Source organism: Podarcis filfolensis (genome assembly GCF_964270895.1).
Source record: "Podarcis filfolensis genome assembly, chromosome: 2".
NCBI lineage: Eukaryota > Metazoa > Chordata > Lepidosauria > Squamata > Lacertidae > Podarcis > Podarcis filfolensis.
Window position 1 is genome coordinate 68206656 of NC_139605.1, and position 14316 is coordinate 68220971.

The 14316-nt window shown below is 39.0% G+C and overlaps 1 protein-coding gene across 9 annotated transcripts in view; it reads right to left on the bottom strand.

Moving 5' to 3' along the window:
- Nucleotides 1-14316, bottom strand: part of RAPGEF6 (Rap guanine nucleotide exchange factor 6) — a gene marked incomplete at its 3' end in the record, with an annotated part of 140258 nt that overhangs the window by 93857 nt on the left and 32085 nt on the right. For 8 of the 9 annotated variants that reach the window (XM_083600072.1, XM_083600071.1, XM_083600066.1 and 5 more), the window contains exons 5-6: nucleotides 6445-6514; nucleotides 980-1123 (exon numbers count right to left, since the gene is read on the bottom strand). In XM_083600072.1, coding sequence (XP_083456198.1) covers nucleotides 980-1123; nucleotides 6445-6514 — 214 coding nt within the window. Of the gene's footprint in view, nucleotides 1-979; nucleotides 1124-6444; nucleotides 6515-6627; nucleotides 6772-14316 lie in introns of those variants that run through there. The other variant, XM_083600074.1, reaches the window with a different exon arrangement.

Consider the following 14316-nt stretch of genomic DNA (forward strand, 5'->3'; position numbering starts at 1 on the left):
GGCAAATGGACCATCTAAATCCAGCATCCTGTTCTCACAGTGGCCAACTAAATGCCTGTGGTAAGCTTGCAAGCAGGTCCCTTGGTCAGGAGAGCTCTCCCCTCCTGCGGTTTCAAGCAAATGGTATCAACCAATATTGTTCTCTCCCTTCTCTGTCCTGTACTCAGCCCCAAAACACTGTCCAGAGTTTAGGATTGCTCTGTAACAGTGAGGCTACAGTGTGAGGCAAGGAATCCCCAAGGGAGGCATCCACTCGCACAAGACAGCTCTTCCTGATTTGGGCTGATTCTACCCTATAGGCACACCAAGCAGCAGCCTGAGGCTTGTTTCCTACAGATCCCCTTCATTTACAGCCTGAACAAAATAGGGAAGAGGATGCAAATATGTCCATATCTTCTTTTAAAAAATAAATAAATCCAAAATTGAAGCTTAAACTTTCTGAACAGCTGTCTGTGATCAATCTTTTGGTATTCAGAGTTAGGCTGACAAAAAGTGGATGAGAACCTAATCAAATTATACTTTAAATCAAAGTTTGTGCATGTGTGTGCTTTGGTTAGCAGCCCTAAACCTTCTGTAATGGAGATTGCCAAAAACCTCGAAAAAACTGAGATGATGCATAATAGAGTCCAACAAATAATTAATCATACTAAATATCTGGAGTTTTGGTAGCAGCTGGGCTACCAAAAAATGCATCTGAACACAACTCCAGTTGATCGGTCTCAGTCTAAACTTACCAAATGCGACCACAGAGTGATGTGGTCTGGAGTAGTCTTCACCAACGGATAGTACATTAACACAATCCTTAAAAGGCTACAACTGCATTACAGTCAACTCCCAAATAGCCATCTGCAACTCTAAGTCCAACAAAATCACCTTTGTAAATTTTATCCACTTCTTCATCTCTGACTTCATCAATATTTCCCACAGAAAGAGCAAGCCTCAGCCAAACAGGTTGGAACATGGAAATAAGTACACTCACCGAAAGATAGCTGCTAACGTCCACGTTATCTGTGATGGTCTGACGTTCTCCCCTCTGGTTAATCTTCCTAAACCTTCGTCGAGATTGTCGGAGGGGCACTTCCCTTTGCAGGATGTTGTCTTCATTCTCTTTCGAGTTATCCACCTGGAACACATGTTCAGGATCCTGATTAAACATCCAATTCTTCCATATCATTGAAAGTCTGTGTAATCTTAAAAAACTCATGAGAAAAAGCTCTACGTGAGCTAGTAACGTCTGGGGAAGTTTATCTGAAGGCAGCCTATTGCAAGATCCTGAAACTAGAGCTACACGTCTTCAACAGTGTTATTACAATGAGTTGGAAGGCCACAATTTCCTTCCCGGAAAGAGCTTTTTTCCCCCCCTAAACTAAGCAAGACTACCTTACCAGCAATAAAAAAACTATTCATTGAACTCAGACTGTTTAAAATTAAAACAGTTGCATAGTCACAGGGTAAAAGTTGTCAGTTTGATAGTTACATATTAAACTACAACCTCAACATACACAATTTGCTCTCTTCCACTCACCAATGTTCCAATACCTCAAAAACATGCAGCAAAACTCTTTTTTAAAAAAAGTCCTGATGCGCCATAGATCAGATTGTTAAAACCTTAGCTGCAGCTATAATGTGACAAGGCTAACTTTTTGAAACGACATTTTGAACCATATTACAGTAGTTCAGGCTGAAAGCTTACTGCCCTTCATGATCATTTATTCTATAAAAAGCAAGTCCTATCTTCACATTTCCTTTTGAAATCTCAGCAGGAAACAACACAGACAGACACATATATACAAGAAACAAGTGGCAACAGTGTCTATTCAGGATTTCAACTGTATATTACACGTAAGTGTGTACCAAGGGAAGGAATTGGTTTATCACTACAATTGGCTGGCATGTAAAAAGAACTGAGAAATTAGCGAGGAACATTTGCACTTAAAACACTTATAGAAGGTTCATTTTCAAACTGGAAAAAGGTCTTACTATCCTCGTCTACCAACGCAAGTGATCCACTGCACTGAAAAACACACAACTCATACAGGTATCAATATTTGTAAGAATTAGATCAATCAGAGAGGGTGGAAGCCTATCAAGGTTGTGCACATTAAATTCCAATGGATTTCAAAGGAGATTAAAGCAGCTACTTAAATTTCTCTCACTGAAATCAATGGACCTTTGGTAGGCTGTACCAAAAAATATTTATAATAGTTATTTGAGGAACAATATATCTGAAGAAATGTAGCCACCCAGAGTGGCTAGGGAAACCCAGCCAGATGGGTGGGGTATAAATAATAAAATTATTGTTGTTTTAGATGTGTTTATGTAATTATGAGAATATTTCTACATGGAATGTAGAAAATGATTATAAAAATTATATTCATTCCTAGTCACTGGCATGATTCTTATTTGTTTTCTTCTGATTCTTATCATTTTCAGCCATTTGTGCACCCAGCAAGCAAAGGCACTTAACTGTCTTCATATTTACAAATACTTTAGCTGTGATTTTGCGCAGTATGATGATGTCATTATCTCATGCCAGAAGCTGTTCTGGTAGTGACAACCAAGTACAAAGTTTTTTAAAAAGCATGTAAGAGATTACAAAGTGCAGGTTACTACACTTCATGGATCATACACAATACACATTACAACACACACACACTTTTTCAAGTCTATTATTCTTCAAGTCTGCTGGTATGTCCCTTTTTTGTGCTTATGATGCGATATAAGGCACAGACTTGCACTTGTGAAATGAGTTCATTATTTGTATATAGTAGAGGTGCCACAGAGGCCTTCCCTGGCACCTGCAGGTTCTTAATCCCCTGCTGAAAATAGTATTGAGAGAAGAATTCTATTGTAGCTAAAATAATAGGCTGTGGTGTATGGTAGGTTATTTGGGGGTGGGGATGCCCAAGACAGCGTCTCTGATTTGCCTATGTCCCTGACAGCCAAAAAGCTTGGCAGCCACCAATATATCAAAACATTTTCTCCAAGCTCACTCTGTAGTTCACCAAATCTGGAATCCCCAAAACCACTTCTAGTACTTTACTATCTGAATAGGAAATGTCATTGCCATGTAGCCCAAACCCTTGGAAAGACTAAAAATATCTTAAGCTCATAGGTTTTTTTAGTGAGAACTGTGGACTCTCAGTACCTTCACAATCAAGCACTATTATTCTGTTCACAAGTGGAAATATATCATAGTTTTTTTAGGAAATTATGGACCTATGCAAAGCAGTTTTCTAGTTGAAACAAGGTTTTTTTTATACGCAACACAGGCTGAATACTATGAAAGCAAAAGGTTAAGTATGTTTGTTACCAGAAAGGCAAATACAATGAACTGCTAGCAGGAACTATAGTAACTACACCCACCTGCTTCCTTCAGATATTGCCAGTACTATGCAGTTGAAAAATACAGTCAAAGGAACTGAGAAATCTCTATAACAAACAGCTTTTGTTGACAATTTCTCTTGCTTTCTATACTACAATGCTTCTTGGGCACTGTAGATTTCCAATGCTTCTTAGGCAGAGTAACTTCCAAATTTAACAAAAACTAACCAATAAAACATTCCATACAAGAAAGCTGAAATCATACAGCAGAATAAAGTAACAGTATAACATTTCTAAAAACAAAGACAGCAAAGGACATAGCAGTAGCCGCAACAATTCTAAAAATGGGCCATTAACAATGGCAACCAAATTCAAGGATAAATGTATTCAATTGCACTAGTTGCCTCAATAGGCATCCAGGTGACAAAATGTGCTATGCAAAGTTGTAAGCCTAGATGGCAAAGCTCCATTGTCTAAGCCAAGGGTAGGCAACCTGTGGCGCTAGGTCTAATTTCATGCAGGTGACAAGCAAGTAAAAAAAAAAAAAGGAGGGGAGAGGTGGCAGGGAGAAAAGAAAACAACTTGGCTTGGGCCCTGCCCACCACTGGCATGGAACCCTGCCACCCAGCGTAAATGCAGTCCTTGAGAGAAAATAGTTCCCCTCTCCAACCCCACCCTGCTTGAATCAAAGTCTGAAAGAGCCATGCATTCAGTCTGATAGGACAGTAGTGAGCCCAATGTGTCACCCAGTATTACTTCCCATTCCTCTTACTTTTAAGGCCAGAATGCATACAGAGAGCAAAAGAAATATTTTATTTATTTAGTGCATTTGTACCCCACACTTCAGCCAAAAAAGGCTCTCAGAGTGGCTTGCAATACAATCAATTAAACCAAGACATTAATACTGTTCCCTGAGCACAACAGTTAGGGTAACCTTCTGTGCTACTTTCCCTGCCTTCTGAGGGCTGGGGGGTCAGGAGGATAGCAGTCTGCATTTTGCATCCTTCAGTGCTGCAAACAGAGCAACTACAAGTTGCTCCCCAAAAGAAGTGTTTGCGTATGACGGTAGCAGAAGCCATCTGTGAGGAGTAATCAGAACGCCAGGTTGCCAAAGGAAAGCCACCATGACTTTTAATATGTTGGTATTAAAAAGTGATAGAAATAAAAACCCAATATAAGAAATGCATCCTATCTTCCCACTGTGCACAATTACTCTCAGAACAAAAAGGAGCACATTTCCAAGAGACAACATCAAAATTTATGGGCTCATTCCTCTCCGTTACAGATGCAGACAAGAAATACATCCAAGAATCAAAAGGCTGGATCAAAGAGTAATACCAAAAAAACCCCACAACTGACCAAAAAAATATGGTGACTGCTGTAACAGATTTGAGTTCAAGGAAGCAATGGCTTAAAGTGACCCATACAAAGGCAATATTCCATGTAAATGTCACTAACAATACAGCCACAGAAAAAAATAAGGCGGTTGATATTTTCAGTAATATCTTACATGATCCAGCTTTAACCTAAACTTTCTGGCAATACACAAAAAGAGGCAAAAAAAAGAGAGAAAATAATAGGTCATAGGTATATATCAAAGCATCAGCACTGGGCAGTAAGCATTAAAACAACTTCAAAAGCTCAGGTTTCATAAGCCATATCTTAGGTTTTTAAAAATGAAAGGCTTTTTTTTAAGCAAAGCTCTTTATAAGATAGAGATTAAGATCCAGAGAAAGGAGGGTATTTTATTTCTGAACTGCTCTTACAGTTTAGCAGCTTAATCCATTTTTCTATATAGTACTGCAGATGGGAAGTTCCTGCCCACACTCAGTGAATGTGCTGTAGAATTCCATTTCAGTATCTTTTTAAATATTTCAAAGTGGTCAAGATGTCTTGCTTCAACTCCCAAGTTAAGTGTACACATGCATACATGTGCACACACATCTCTCAGCCTACACAAAGATATATGACATTTTACAAGTTCCAAAGCAAATAGAAGTTATGAAGCGCTAGGTGTGTCAGCCTCCACCAGCCTGGTACCCTTGACCTTGAGGTCATCTCTGACCATTGACCATGCTGACTCTGGTTGGAGGGCATCAGTTTGGGGGCGGCTGACATACATGTACTAATGAATAACAAAAACAGAATAAAATCAAATAACATCAGAAGTTAGGTAAAGCAGAGGAACATTAGTTATCTGTTTAGACTCGCAGGGGTCAGCAAACTTTTTCAGCCGGGGGCCAGTCCACTGTCCCACAGACCTTTTGGGGGGCCGGACTGTATTTGGGGGGAGGGGAAATTGAACAAATTCCTATGGCCGCACAAATAACCCAGAGACGCATTTTAAATAAAAGCATACATTCTATTCATGTAAAAACACCAGGCAGGCCCCACAAATAACCCAGAGATGCATTTTAAATAAAAGGACACATTCTAATGAAAAAACATGCTGATTCCCGAACTGTCTGCGGGCTGGATTTAGAAGGCGCTTGGGCCTGATCCGGCCCCTGGGCCTTAGTTTGCCTACCCATGGTTTAGAGAAAGGAGAAAAGATATCAGAATACCTGTAGAACATAACAGGATTGTGGGCCGGTAGTGCCATATTGCAGCAAACACACAAACAGTTTAGCTGAGACATATTGAGCATGGTATCCATAATGATAGGGAAGCATTCATTAAGAAGATAACAGTCACTCTGTTCATACGTCACAGTAAGCCATAAATCTTGGGTTACCATGAATGAGCACTGTGCTAAGTGCACACTATTAAATTACTCCCATTTCACTTTCTCCTTCCTGGTGCTGGCAGCAACAAACTAGCACTCCTAGTTTGTTTCTGCCAAACAAGCTGCCACCAGTAGGCCAAGAACAAACCTTGGTTTATTACCATAGTCAGGAGAGGAACACCCCAAAGAGTGAGTCAAGACTCATGGGTTTGTTGCTCCTGTTTCCGGAAAATGCAGAGCAAGACAGGAGTGCTTCAGCAATATGCACTAGCACACTACTCATTGATGGTAGCCATGGCAAGATTTGTGATAGAATTCTCTAGAACCGCAGCCAAAGCGAACATGACTATTTCAAGGGGGACTATGCACACTGGTTTTTAAAAGTCTATCCTTACCACAATCATTTCAGAAGGCTCCAATACAATACACTCGCAACCTCGTTTTCCTCCAGACTGCTTGCCAAAGCTGAGAAGAAAAAAGAAGGAAAGTATTATTACACATTAATAGTAAGCAACAAAATCAAACAGAGTAGGGATGAATTATAAGAATACTAGTAACAGCGCACTGTGAAACAGTACCTTTGATTGTATTTCACATGCCTATTAAAGGGGCAATATGTGTTTTTGATGCACCATCACATTATGCAGCTTGTTCAACCATCAGAGATTGTTGTGGCATAGAACTGAGCCACTCCCAAGTGAAAGATGTGAGAAGATTATTGATGATGCTGTGGGGCATAAGTCCATTAGTTCTTCAGTGATGGAAAGACACTCTTATATGTATATGCTTGGCAGCAATCCTTGGTATGTGGGGTTGTAATTATGTTGAGAGTGAGTGGTTTGCCCATGAGTGGCTGCTTGACAGAGGTACCATATGAAGGAGTGAATGATCATAGTGGTTGTGGGAACAGATAGTGAGAGTGTGGTTGGATGAGTGGCTACATGAACAGTGTGTTTTATGTTGGTTAGGGAGTCTACATTTTTCTGCCTTGTAATGCTTTGCGACTTTCCTGATATTGTTATTATGGATATTGTTCATGTATTTTTAATGTAAATAATTTTACATTGTTTTTATTGCTCTTATTGTGGGTATATATTATGCAAGTGTAGCTACTGTACCCCCCTTCAAGATCTAAAGCTATCAAGTGGTCTATACATGGAAACACAGTAGGATCACAACTGCTGCACATTTAACTTGCATGGTCACAGCTTTCTGCGCTTGGTGGCAAACCAGCTGATCTCACACAAACACAGGGCAGAGAGCTTAACAGTTCTTTGTACACCAGGTTTTCCTGCAATGGAAAGCAGTTTTTAGCTCTCTGCCTTGCTTACTGTTCTGGGAAAGTCTTGTGCCGAAAAGTAAGATTGTTCAACAGTAGCGGTTCCTTGGAGTGGTTTTGACACAATTTTGGCTTTATGCACTAACTGCTCCCATCATCATCACCGCTAGAACCTAACACCCACACAAGACACGACACGACTGTGACGACGACAACAACAACAACAACAACAACAACAACAACAAGCTGTTTATGGAGTACAGCTCCAGTGCATGCAAGGAGCCAAAGAACTGGAATAACTGCCTATATGGTATGATAAACACTGTGGTCACTACTAAACACAGCAGAACATCTTAGAGCAAGGGGAAATTCTCTAGTTGGACAGTGTCCTTAGGAAATTTTGTTAGTTATCCCCCAGCTGAGGGAGATGTGAAAGACTTAAAGCTACATCTGAATGTGTGAAGGTTTCCTGGCATATTATGTTTCTCTTTATGATCCCTGCTGATACAGTGTTTATTTTCTTCTCATAAAACACAAGTAATTATTTGCATGGATTTGTCAAATTGGCTTTCATCTACAATAATCAAAATACCACAATCAACAGCTTGCTCTGTGTGATCGCTTGAATCACATGGAACTAGATTTGGTCTCCTTATTGATGATGAAATTGAGAGCAAGCATCTTACCACACCTCCAAAAATGTGTGAAATACAGCACAAGGAAACCAGGTAAGCGTCAAAGACCTAAGTTAAACAGTGAAGATTTAAATATTTTGTTTGCCGTGGTTCCCTTCCTTTTCTTGAAATTTTCATTATTTATTTAATTGAAAATATCCAATTAATCATTTGATGTTTCAATTTCAGGGTAGTGAGAATGCATAATTGTTTGACTATTATGCGTATTACAGAACTTTGTGAGTTATTAAGAAAATCTTATTAGTTCCTAAATATTTCAAGTTCAACTAAGATCTCTTATTCAGGCCTTTTTTCTTTAAAATAGTGTTGTGTAGTCAACACACATATATACTCAGATAGTATGAAAATGGGTGTGATCAAGTCTCCATGCAGGGAAACAGTTTAAACTCCAGAATAATTTTTTATTTAAAAAAAATGCCAGAAAATACAGATGTGATTCATCAAGAACAGATGTTTCCTGAAGTTATTCTAAGAATGCCTCAGTTCTTTCAAAATGATAAGTTTTAATACTAAGAGTCATAGTGATAAAGAATTATGATCATGATCAGTAGGAGGCAAGAGCATCGTAATTAGAACTGTCAAATCTCTTTTTAATAATCTATCACAGAACACAGAGCCCTCAAATGTGTTAACTGTACGAAACTTATAAATATGACTAAATGCACCTCTTTGTAATAAAGCACAGGAAGTGAGATTTATATTGAAATAAGCGGGTCAGAGTGGGGATCTCCAAAAGTTGAAATGGTGACAGGACACAGAACTACATTTTATACTAGCAAAACTCAATGCCTTCTGGATTACTCATATGCAGGGGCAGTAGTGTACTTAATCCTTTTTACAAACACAAATTAATCTCTGCAGAAGGATAACTCCACCCTGTTTTTCCAGATTTCTTCTCGTGTTGGCGTCTGGCTAGGAGATAGAAGTAGAAAACCAGCTTGGGTGGCAAGGATGTGCATTACAGAGGCAAGTAGGCAGTACCCAGGTTATACTGTACCATACACTACTCTTGTTGCCAAGGCAAGGATTACAGAACAGAGCAGGCAGGAATGGAAAAAGTTCAGCACCCCCCACCTGGCAATTCTTGGGATCAAACTACTCTGAACTCTGTGAAACTTACTTCTAAGGAAACTTCATCTAGTCTCTCTCCCAATCCCTAAATCATGAAATCAAATAATTACAGAAGCTTCTCCTTAAAAGTTCAGTGAAAGGAAGCTTACAGTTGGATACATCTCAGCATCCCTAACACCAGACAAAGACAGAGAGCCTCAAACGTCCACCTGCTCTATATTTTTCCTTTGTATGGGATCCAGGCAGCAGTGTGGAAAACAGCCAGAGTTTAGAGAAGTAATTTGGAAGGTAACTGATTTTATTGAATAAGAGGGATGTTTTAATGTCCCTCCTCATATACAAAAACAGTAAGAAGCCTATTGAACATTAACGTGTTACATAAAACTGAAATATGAGTATATTTATCACTAGAAACTTCAATACAGTATGCTGTATTCTTCGACGGGGTAAGCTCCCGTTGCTCGGTCCCAGCTCCTGCCAACCTAGCAGTTTGAAAGCACGCCAAAAAGTGCAAGTAGATAAATTATACAAACAAGATGAATTTTAACAGGGAGAAATGTAAAGTATTGCACTTGGGCAAAAAAAATGAGAGGCACAAATACAAGATGGGTGACACCTGGCTTGAGAGCAGTACATGTGAAAAGGATCTAGGAGTCTTGGTTGACCACAAACTTGACATGAGCCAACAGTGTGACGCGGCAGCTAAAAAAGCCAATGCAATTCTGGGCTGCATCAATAGGAGTATAGCATCTAGATCAAGGGAAGTAATAGTGCCACTGTATTCTGCTCTGGTCAGACCTCACCTGGAGTACTGTGTCCAGTTCTGGGCACCACAGTTCAAGAAGGACACTGACAAACTGGAACGTGTCCAGAGGAGGGCAACCAAAATGGTCAAAGGCCTGGAAACGATGCCTTATGAGGAACGGCTAAGGGAGCTGGGCATGTTTAGCCTGGAGAAGAGGAGGTTAAGGGGTGATATGATAGCCATGTTCAAATATATAAAAGGATGTCACATAGAGGAGGGAGAAAGGTTTTCTGCTGCTCCAGAGAAGTGGACACGGAGCAATGGATCCAAACTACAAGAAAGAAGATTCCACCTAAACATTAGGAAGAACTTCCTGACAGTAAGAGCTGTTCGACAGTGGAATTTGCTGCCAAGGAGTGTGGTGGAGTCTCCTTTGGAGGTCTTTAAGCAGAGGCTTGACAACCATATGTCAGGAGTGCTCTGATGGTGTTTCCTGCTTGGCAGGGGGTTGGACTCGATGGCCCTTGTGGTCTCTTCCAACTCTATGATTCTATGATTCTATGTATTGCAAACCTCCCATTAACAAGCTTCTACTGAACAATTCAGGTTTACAAAACTTTTGCAGTATATAAAATGCAATACTTAAAAACCACAGTAAAATATAGTAAAGCAGCAGCACGCATAAGCAGCAACAACTGGGATAAGTAAAAATGCCCCATCTCACCAAAAGCCAGTGCAAAGAGTCTTGACTTGCTGTTAAAACCTATATAATATTGGGGGGGGGGAGTGCCATAGCTCAGGGGCTACCACTGAAAAGGCAGCCTTGTTAAAGCTTTGTATCATACTGGACTAAACAAGAAATATGTTTCAAATTGGACGATGTACAGAATTAATGAATCAAATCATAGGATATTTATTCTAGAAGCATATTTTCTGAAATTATCAGAAATAGTAATATATACATTAATGGTTATTAAAAGATTTTATCATCTACTTGTGAGGGGTTTGCATTAAAAGTGTTGCAACAAGGGCTGGTACATATAGTATGTTCAATGATAGTCATACTGAGTAGACCCAATGACATCAGTGGACAAGTAACCTGAGTCCATCAATTTCATTGGAAATCCTCCAACAATCATCTAACTGACAAAAACCTCAACTGAACCCACTGAAGGTCCCTGTCAGTCAGTGTAGACAATATTGACCCAGATATAGCATCCTCAGCTCTACTGAACAACCTCAACCTTCAAAAAAAATCAGTGCCTTCTTGTTTGAATATTACAGCTCAGTCTGGTGTTTGCAGTTTTAAAAAATGATCATTGGGAGCAATCTGGTAAGGCATCAAAAAGTTACTATACTAACATGAGCAAAGCTTTCTATTATAATAGAACCTTTTTCAATTAGTACATGCTCTTGCTTCAGTGCATTATTGTGCTCTGTTCCCCATACGCTGTAACCTTTCTTCTACTTCAAGAGAAATGCTCACGCATATGTATGTGGAAGAAAAAATATTGCATGCATGCTGACACACTAAGCAGGATGTATTTGTTAAGCTTAAACATTTTTTCTTTCCCTACTGCCCTCCATGCCCTGCCAACTTAAAAGTTCCTTTTCTTGTGCTTGAGGAAATCTGTTTCTTATCCCCAGTCTCTGGGGTGCTACATACATCTTAAGAAATCACTCTTTTTTTAGGCTTTTCATTATTAGATTGCAGAAAAGGTTTCATACCTGAGAGTTATTATAATTTTATGACCTTGAAGAAAAACTGCAGTATCTATAGCGCAAACATTTTACTGTTCCCACAGGAAGCAAAAGACAAAAGCCTCCATATTCTATTATTTACCCCTTCAAAAGGCTTAGGCTTCACATAAGTGACAACTATAGGAGATATACAAGTATTGCCCATAAGGAAGTTCCATAAAATCAGCACTTAGTAGATCACATCCTACATTTCCATGTAGATCTAGGTTTGGGAAATCAACTAAGAGAGTCAACAGGACCACTGGATGGCAAGGAGGTCAAAACGAGACTGCAGAAAATGAATTATTTGCATCTGTCTTCACTATATAAGGCAGCTTTCTGTGCCTGAACTACCTTTCACAGGAAGGTAGTCTTAGGAAGTGTGGTAAATGGTGGCAAAAAATGGCAATGTATCTCAATGACAGAGTAAAAGAAGAAAGGGAAGAGTCCACTCTCAGTGAGTCTCCATGAAGTCAAGCAGCTACAAGTTGAGTGTGGAGCATTAAACATATGGTGAGGCTCTACAGAGACTGAACAGTCTGAAGCAGCCTTTAAAATATTGCTAAACATAACTGCTTTAGTTTCATCAATTCTTAATTCTAGATTCTCTGTTCATTCCTGATCTTATATTATTCTGTTTTAATGATGCATTTCATCTTATGGCAGTTTTTATTGTTTGTATGTTTTGAATTTTGTTTGTTTTGACTTAGAGAGCCAATCGATTTGTTGTTGTTGTTATACAGTATAAATAAATATTAACAAACAAAAGAGGCACTTCAGTTCTTTTGACAAGATTGGTTTTCAAAAGCATATTTCTTGTTACAACCAGAACAAAAGGATTATACTGGACTCTTAAAATACTACAAAATACCTGAATCCAAAGGCATGGCCGGACAATTCAAACCAGTACAGTATATAAAAAGAAACTTTTGTCTGTAGGACTCATTTTTAAAGGGAAAAACTGGTCTGTGCTTCATCACAATCTCTGTGAACTTAGAAGGTCTCAAACAGCAGGTTGGGAGTTCTGTGGACTTCTAAGCTACGAGCACAGAGTAATGCTTAGCAATTCTATTAACAACTACAGTTTTATCTTTTGACTTAGCAGTTGCCTGGAACAAAATAATAAAAGCTGTAATTTATTTCAATTAAACAACATTAAATTTGCTTTAAATAACAGATAAAAACAAGAAAAAAGCACCAGAGAACAATTGAATCCACCACATGCAGTTAAATCACTGAGAAGGAATTCACAAAATGTTTATTACTCAGATTACATCCATCTTCTCACTAAAACTCCAGTTCCTGCCATGCATTGTTATGCAACAGCTATTCCTTCTATATTTGTATATCCCAGAATACAAGTACTCATGCCAGAATTACAAAACTCAAGTTTTTGTTTTTTAAAAAATGGCAAGCTACAATAGAAAACGATCAGGAAGTCCTTCTGAACTACATAATTTAATAAAACCACATCATTTTTCATTTATAATCTGCTACTCCAATAGTAAAACAATATACAATAGAAACGATTCCCAGCCAATTTCACAAACCGTATAAACTGGAATACACAAATAAATTCAGAACACTGCATTCTAACTTAGCTGATTAATGGATTGGGAAATAAAACTGATAAGCACCTTTGGCAGGTCTCAGACTGCTAATCCTACATTTTCCCACATTCAGCTTTCCCTTATGAATGTGATTCTGCTGGGTGCAGTATCTTCAGTAGGGCTGTGAATGCCACAAGGAAGCATTCCTGCATATGATTTCCTAACTCCCAGACTAATGCCTGCATTCCCATATGAAAATGTGAAATCCACAAGATATACATTAGATATCATAACTTTCCTCAAAAAATGAAAACACACCAAGATAATTACTCTTCAAGCAAACCAGACATTTCCAACAAATAATTCCTTGCTCCCTCATTTCAACAATTACCATTTGTGAGGTGGCTGGGTTAAAAAAAAAAAAAAAGACGTGACTATTTATAGTAAATATGAAATACTAAATATTTAATTTACTACTGAAAGAGAGATTCACAAGAAAAAAAACCAAGCATCTCTGTTCTATTTGAAGAACAAACACACATGGAAAGAATTACTACCTCAGAATTTTTGGACCAATAAGGAAACTCGTTATAAGACAGAGAAATTGAAGTTGAAAAGCAATTTTGTGCAATGGCTTTTTCCCGCCTGCGGATTGGAACATCCCTTTTTCCTGTGGCTCCCAGAGAGCATTCCAAGACCTTTGTATATAAAAACCAATGCTACCCCCAAATGGGCCCAAGGAGATTTTCAAGAGACTGATACACAAGAACTACATACCTCCTCAGCCACTAAGACAGTGTGTATTGCTGTCACCTTCTCACTAAAGAACTTCTCCCAAAATCATACAAAGAAGGCATCCAAATTCCTTACAGACACAACCCTATCCAAATAAAAATATGGAGTGCCCTCCATTTGTGCGCACATACCTCCCTTTGCAAAAAACCAAGTTTACCTTGACCAAGAATGTTGGATCAGTTCTAAGCACTATTTTATCCTGGTTAAAAAAGTGCAGATCTGAGGATCAAATAACAGAGCTCCCAACTTGGGGGTGGGCTCTGATCCACTGGAGGAGGGTGTTGCACCACTTACAAGTGACCTTAACTAACATAGCTAGGGACAGCACTAGGGAGGAAAGGTGCACCTTGCTTATGAAAGGTAGCTCCAAATCTTCCTTAGGGAATTGCCTA